Source organism: Drosophila subpulchrella, chromosome 3L (genome assembly GCF_014743375.2).
Source record: "Drosophila subpulchrella strain 33 F10 #4 breed RU33 chromosome 3L, RU_Dsub_v1.1 Primary Assembly, whole genome shotgun sequence".
Classification (NCBI taxonomy): domain Eukaryota; kingdom Metazoa; phylum Arthropoda; class Insecta; order Diptera; family Drosophilidae; genus Drosophila; species Drosophila subpulchrella.
In genome coordinates, this window is record NC_050612.1 from 6606839 (window position 1) to 6614647 (window position 7809).

Genomic DNA, 7809 nt, shown 5'->3' on the forward strand with positions numbered 1-7809 from the left:
TCAAAAAATTTAAGTTTTCAAGACGAGGAAAAAAGTTTTTTTTTTAAATTTCAAAGTTGATTTACACAAATTCGTCCTTTTCAATAAGTACTGAATGGGTAAAGAAATGTATTGTATCATTCAAACGGCATTGAAATTACCTTTCCATTGATGCCTATAGTTTACAAGAAGAAAATTCAAGTTATGAGTATACTTAACTTTTATTTTGTCAAAATACTTATGCCGACCACTGTATGATCGAACAACTGACAAGTGTCTACTTCATCTAGTAAAGTAACTTGTTAAGAAATCATTATTTGTAGTAACTCATGAGAAATGTGTTTTTACCAGATGTGGAATCTACTTCAAAAAATATACATAAAAGAAGATTGCATTTTATGAATTGTATTGCATAAGAGATTAGAAAATGATTTAAAGTCTTTTAGCACCGATGTTGTACTTTAGTTAATTTAAGAAGCATTTTATCTTATGCCTTTACAATGGCTGTAAAATTGGTCACTTTATTGGTCAAGAACTTTAGAACCTACACTAGGCTTGAGATGTTGATTTATTTACTGCTTCCCTTGCTAATGCTACATTTGGTTTGGATGCGATGTGGTCCAAATCATGAAAACCCCGTCCATTGTTTTGCACGGCGACATGGAGTTCTTGGGGATAATGTTAGACTTACTCCACTTTAGTAAGTACGAACCAGGAATCAATTTTCGATTTTAAACATTTAAACTAATATTAATCTTTTTAATTTAAGCAATTCAATGGAGAGAATGTCCAAAGAAAGTCCGTTAAAGGAACTTTTATTGCATACAAACGACCAATCTGTGTCAGCCAAAGTAATACCTACATTGAAAAATATTTTAAAGCTCAAGAAAATTATTCAGATAAAGTCCGAGGGAAATATGGAAAAAAATCTTCGAAAAGGAAATTATTTGGGTGGTATTATTTGGAAGGCTGAAGGTGATAACACTGTTGTTACACTTAGATTTCCCAGTCCATTGAGAACTAAGCCAAACGATCTGTGGAACACGGATAAATCGGAATCAAAAGAAAATATGCCGACCTCTGTTTACAGAGACGAAGGATTCCTACAAATACTATATGCTATTACTGCAATTCTGAGTCAATCTGATTTAAGGAAGCCAGCCCAGAAATACGAGGGTAATGAAGTAACAATCTCGTCAAATCCATTCATTTTGGATAACAAATATAAGAGTGAAAATAATGAAAAACTCTTAGACCCAATTAAAACAATTCGCAAAAATATTTTGGCATTTTATTTGGGTATATTATACATATATCCCTTTATTCGTTTAGTTATGGTAAGTATAATCATTAAATATGTTTTAATTTGCAAAAGTCCTAATTTTAATTAATATTCCAGCATATGGTGAGAGAAAAAAGCAATCAACAAGTGGATTTAATGAACATTTCTGATTCAAATCGTTTTCTTCACTATTTATCTTGGTTCTTTTCCACTTTTATTCTACTTACTATGATTAATGTTCTAACAATATTTTTATTAACGGTAAGCAAACACTGTATATCCAAAAATAGTATTTAGTTGTAATCATATTAAATTAAGTGGTTATAGAGAGTTTTCAAAAGAAAGGATTTTTTGTAGATTACTTTAAGATTTCTAAATCACACTCCCAAAACTTATATTCGATCGAACCAATAATTTGGGAGATATAGGAGTAGAAATTTATGTTTTTAGCCCGTTTAGCAGGTTGTCACAATAACTCAACCGACTTTCTTTCTTTTTCAAATTTTTTGGCAGGTTGTCGCATTAACTCAACCGACTTTATTTATTTTCTTTCTTTTCAAATTTTTTACACATACTCATCATCTTAGCCTCTTTTGATTGAAGGAATTATATTAAGCAAAGGATATTACATTCCTTTAAAACCCAATGAGTAGAAAATTAGTTTGCAATTAGGTCTCGTCAAAAAATCAAATTACATTTTTTTCAAATACCTCCTACACTAACGGAATAATTTTACAGAGATGATGGGTGTTTTTTAATGAGCCCCAGCAAAAATGGCCTTAGCGGTAGAGTATTTAATATTTTTTAATAACTTTTTTTAAGATACTAATTAAACATGTACCAAAATTTACAAATTAATGTAAGTCTAAAGTATCTTTCGAAATATTTAAACCAAAATCATAAAAGGTCTTTGTTTTTGACACAAAACTCCAACTTCGGGTAAACTGGTTCCGATTATTAATCGAAATGCAAGAATGCGAAATACTTTCGATTTTATATCGGGGCCTGGGTTTGTGCATTCGCTAAATGTTTGGCGCCAACCGCCTATCAATTTCAAGTTTTAAAACAAAAGCAATTATGTATTTTAACTAAACTTTTTATTTTATTTCCCTTCTTTTTAGGCGCCGATCTGTGAAAATGGAAACGTCTTAAATTGCTCAAGTTTCACAGCCTTGTTGTTTTTCTTCGAAGTCTGGGCAGTGTCTGGCATTTGCTTTTGTTTTTTAGTATATAGCTTAACTCAGACTGTCACTTTGGCAGCGATTGTGGTTGCTTTTTTTTGCATACTTAGTTTCTTTTTCTATGTATTCTTGCAGCCAAAATTATTAATCTTGCTTTACATGCTCTGCATACTATTTCATTATGCATTTCTAATGGGGCTGAGTTTAATTCTTTACTTCGAATGGTTTGATAATACCGGCTTGCAGTGGTATCATATTTCTAAAACAGAAAATGCATTTAGTCCTACTACAAATAGTGAAGACTTTACTTATAATTTCGCTGATATTATTTTAATAATGCTAGTAGTAGCATTTACATCTTTACTACTTTGCCTACTGATTGAGTTATGTTTTCCGGGACGGTATGGAATTTCAAAATGTAGAAGATCGAAACCTGATAACCGTACGAATCAGCATGAAACTCCAGCAGTTGTTCAAGCCAATATGTTGCGAAAACTGCAAAGAAGAAAGGCTCCCCTAAGGAATTTTACCATGAATATGTACGATGATCAAATAACCGTTCTATTGGGTCTTTCCGATTCGGGAAAGTCGGCAGTGATTAATTCAATCACGGCTAGTAGTCCTCCAGAATCAGGGTGGATTAAAGTGGACAATAAAAACATCTTCAGTACAAATAGTTCCAGAACTTTTTTGGGACTATCGCCACAGCACAATGCTTTATACGATTCCTTGACGGTAAAACAGCACGTGGACTTTTACACATCTCTGCGAAATTCTCCTAGAAAATACAGAAGTAATTCCATGAACAACTATTTAAAAGCATTGGATCTCTGGATCGTAAGGAATGTGAAGAGTCGAAATTTATCAGAAACGGACAAAAAGAAACTATCGGTGGCATGTGCCTTTTGTGGAAATCCAAGAATCCTTGTCTTGGACGAACCCACCGAAGGATTGGAACCCTGTGAGCGGAGATTACTGTGGGATTTACTGCAGTCTGAGAAACGATGTCGCACTATAATAGTAGCCACTTACCAAATCGAAGAAGCGGATGTTCTGGCGGATCGAGTGGCTATATTATGCGATGGGCAATTAATATTCAATGGAACCTCTGTTTTCTTGAAGAACTCTTACGGGTCCGGCTATCAATTGGTAAGGGAATTAAAATGTATAATTTTTAAAACTAGAAGGAAAGATAATTATTGTTATAATGTTCTGATGGTCTTGTGTTATTCAGGTATGCTCGCAGGGTGAAATATGTCCCGAGCCACAGATATCCTCGTTGGTTACGAAATATATACCCGATTCCTGTGCCTCCTGTGACAAGCCTTGCGAAATAGCCTACAATATTCCGCAATCCAGTTGTTGTGGAATTGTGCCCCTGCTTAAAGAGTTGGAGCTATCCGAAAAGTGTGGCAATATGGAATCCATTCAAATCGGAACCACTCCGGTGGTAGATAAATTTGTAAATGCCACATCGGCTGGCTGCAACTTAAACAAGTGCAGTAACTTATGCAACCTACCAGAACCGGATGAATGTCTGCTAAAGGGACAAAAATTGTGCAGGAATCAATGGAAAGCGATGATATTAAAAAAGTTCTACCACATCAAACACAACCCGTTGTTGTTCTTTGGTCTTCCCTTGCTGTTGCTTTTGACCTTTGCGGCGATACTTGCTTATTTTTATAAATCACCTGATTTACCCAAACATTATTATGCAGATAAGAGAAACATGGCACAGGAGAGCGCTCGAAAATTGGATTTAGATTCTTATGGAGAAGACTGCACTTATGCATTTGTGGAAAGTGAAAGCGATCAGCATCCCCTAGTACCGCTTTTAAAAAATAAAATACAAGGCTGTTTAGCTGATGAAATATCACAAAATGATCTAGATAAAAATCAAGATATGTTAAATGCTAAATATGTCTTTGCTTTGAAAATGGAAAAGTGCGAATATAAAATGTTTTATAGTCGGAAGTACCTGCATTCTGAGGCGGTGGCCGCAGCACTTATGGGATATTTGGCAAATGGGTATAAAATTAAATATGAAAACTAATTCTAAACTATAAAGATTTATTTCTTTAGTGACTTATTGGATAGATTTTGCTCGGGCTATGAGAGGGAAGCCAAATTGCTGGAGAAAACCATTGATTTTTATAATCATCCCTATCGCCCAACTCAGGATACTGAAAACTCTACCCCATATGAAATCGAATGTTCCAAGAGGGGTGCATTATACTTACTACTTTTATGCCTGAGTATCTTTACTGGGTTTTTTGCTGCATACATTATAAGGGAACGCATCATTGGATTTAAACTTATGCAACAAGTTGAGGGCATAAATATGGCAACATTTTGGCTCTCCCATTTAATTTGGGACTGGATGTGGCTTTCTCTGTTTTCAACATTACTAGTGGTTTTAATGACCACAATTCTACGTAGAAGTTTCAATGATGCAACGGGTAAATATATAAAATATTATCCATATTTTGTTTTTTTTGAAATTTATTTCAGTTGCCTATATAATTGCGTTGATGTTTTTCAATCTGGCACAATTGCCTTTCTTGTATCTTTTATTGCATCTCTTTAATCGCCAAATTTATGGCTGGATAATACCAATACTTTTACTGCTTCTTTTGGGTAAGTTCTTAATATGGGCTGATTATTCGTAATGTTTATATATTTTTAGCCATACCGTTCGAGCTTGGAGCTCCGGATATACCATTTGGAGTTCTCTATTTATTACCCACTTATTCAGCGATTGCACTGCTTCATAGAATTTGCATTCAGGAAGAAATGCGCAAAGTTTGTGAAGGAAGCAACTCAAATTTGTATGATGAATGCAGTAAGTTATGAAATCAAGATAATCTAATTAAATCCAATTTCTGGAATGCACTCACCCTTAAAAGGGTTGAAAGCATTTTCTTGTACATTTACACCCTTCACAAATAAGGGGTATAAAAATAAAGGGAAATTGTTTCAGGCCAAGTTTTTTGTCTATCAGTAACTAAGTTAACTTAACATCGTTTGGATGTCAGAGTAAATAAACATGTATTAAATGAATATCTGTATTAACACAATGTAATTTTTAGTAATAACACAATCTATATTTGTTATTTATTTCCTTTTTCCAGAACAACATTCACACTGGACTGGATTACTATATGTTTTGATACTTACTTTTTTAGCCATACTTTACTTTATACTGCTCATGCTGTACGAAAAAGGCTTTCCTTGTAAAACAAAGCAGAGGTATTTGCAAAAAATAATTTATCACTCAGTTAATGAATCTTTTTAATATAGAACTGCTGGTGAGGTAAACAGGATGACAAGAAACGAAATGCGAAACCACACCCTACTTGTGGAAAATGTAAGGTCAAACCAGTCTAGAAGATTGATAAGAGATATATCCTTTGGTCTGAAGCCGTAAGTTTTGTCGATATCATAGATATTTAAAAGTTAATTTAAATTTATTTATTAGTATGGATGTTCTCGGGTTGGTTGGCGAAAGATCTGGCAAGACGAACATTAATAAAATGATTATATCAGAACGCGATTTGTCAAGTGGTCGTATTTCAGTAAAAGGAATCGATGTTCAAGACAAAAAGGAGAATAGATATCACGCATTCAAATACATAGGCTATTGTCCCCAAATAGATTACTTTGAGCAAAAGTTTACGGGAAGAGAAAACTTAAAAGTATTTTGCCTGATTCGAGGTATAAGGTCGGAAAAAGTGCGGGAAGTATCCGAAGAACTGGCAGAAAATCTTAACTTCAAGGATCATCTTGATAAGAAATCGGAGATGTACACTGTAAGTGATAAGCGAAAGCTGAGTACAGCAATAGCTGTGATTGGTACACCTCCCCTAATAATTCTGGATGAACCCACCGCTGGAGTTGAGAAGGCACATCGATCCGATGTTTTGGACGTCCTGAAGAGCGTGAATAATTGCGGCAGTTCGATTTTACTATCCTCGAACAATATTGAAGATTTGCAGTCCCTATGCAATCGATTTGCTTTGATAAAGCGTGGAAAACTCATTGAAATCGGACCAGTCGAGAGCTATAGAAACCAATCTATTCGTGGCTTGATTTTAATGGTCAAGGCTAGACCTCATGCATTGGTTCACGAATTGGGGTATTTACATTAAATATTTAAAAAACTAATAATTATATTATCTTTTTATAGGTATGGACGAGCAGAAATAAGTAATCATGCTGTAATTAACGATATTGCACGATTTTTGATTGCCAATTTTGGAAATGTTTACTTACTGTAAGTAAATTTTGTTGTGTTAGATACATTTTTAAATTTTTCAATTTTTCAGAGAAGAAATACAAGGCGATATGTTGTTTTACATTCACAATACCACAGTTCCCCTGGCCAAAGCCTTTCAAATAATTGAGAAAAACAGGCATGAGCTTTACATATCGGATTTCTATTTGAAACATGAAAACATGGAACTATCTTTTGTGACTCAAAACTTTAGAATACTTCGGTGAAGATGAAGTGTTTTACTTTGTTAAAATAAAAATCAGAGTCTCAAATTAGTCCGCTGTAAGTTTTATCGTAAAAAATTAATGGATAATCCGCAAGACTCGGGAGTCACATTTAACTATGGGGCAGTTAAATAATGATGCTTCGGCAAGAAACAAAGCCGAATCGTAATTTAGTGTCTGTATTTCGCCATGTGAAAGTTTGTATCGCCTCCTTGTCTTTTTTACTGCGTAAACCCGAGGTCCTTAGACTAAATGAGGCAGGGCAAACAGGTTCAGCGCAAATCCATTGATGAGCAAAACATGTTTCTCCAGAAGGAACCATCAATATCAATCGAAAATGCATGCCGCGGCCTGATCAAAATAAATTATAAAACAAAAAGGGCCGCGGTCCGCATAAGGTTTGCCATAAAATGAATCGCAAAATTAACAAGATAAGCATCTTCTTAAGATAGGAGAAATAAAATCCACTGGGTACAACCAAATTAATTTTGACATAATGTCAGACAAACAAATGTTTGCACTTAAGGAAACAGTGCCTTTGTTAAGTATCCTGCAGTCCAATGTGAAGTGGAATGCGTTATAATATTTGTCTAGACATAAATACAAACATAGAGTTCCAATATGCAAGCTGTAAAGATACGAAACTGTGATATAAACCTTTATTTACTTAGAATAATATTCGAATTTCGTTTACCAATACCTTATAAGTGAAAATACTAAAGAGATTGTAAAAAAAAATATATTAACATAAGTTGAATCGATTTTTTAGGGATTATAAAGCTTCAATATCATATATACCAGTACACTGAAAAAAGAATCTTATTTTGTATCGAGCACAAGCAAGTAGAGGAAATATATCATAATATGTAT

The 7809-nt window shown here is 34.1% G+C and overlaps 1 protein-coding gene across 1 annotated transcript; it reads left to right on the forward strand.

The window, feature by feature from the left end:
• Nucleotides 1-257: 257 nt before the first annotated feature.
• LOC119555179 (ATP-binding cassette sub-family A member 2-like) lies at nucleotides 258-6942 on the forward strand. The gene is made up of 13 exons (XM_037866429.1): nucleotides 258-679; nucleotides 749-1316; nucleotides 1379-1522; nucleotides 2383-3591; nucleotides 3677-4470; nucleotides 4525-4901; nucleotides 4954-5079; nucleotides 5129-5284; nucleotides 5574-5691; nucleotides 5743-5865; nucleotides 5921-6577; nucleotides 6629-6715; nucleotides 6768-6942. Exons 1-13 carry the CDS (start codon nucleotides 480-482, stop codon nucleotides 6940-6942), a joined length of 4734 nt encoding a protein of 1577 aa, XP_037722357.1. The 5' UTR covers nucleotides 258-479.
• The last annotated feature ends 867 nt before the right edge of the window (nucleotides 6943-7809 follow it).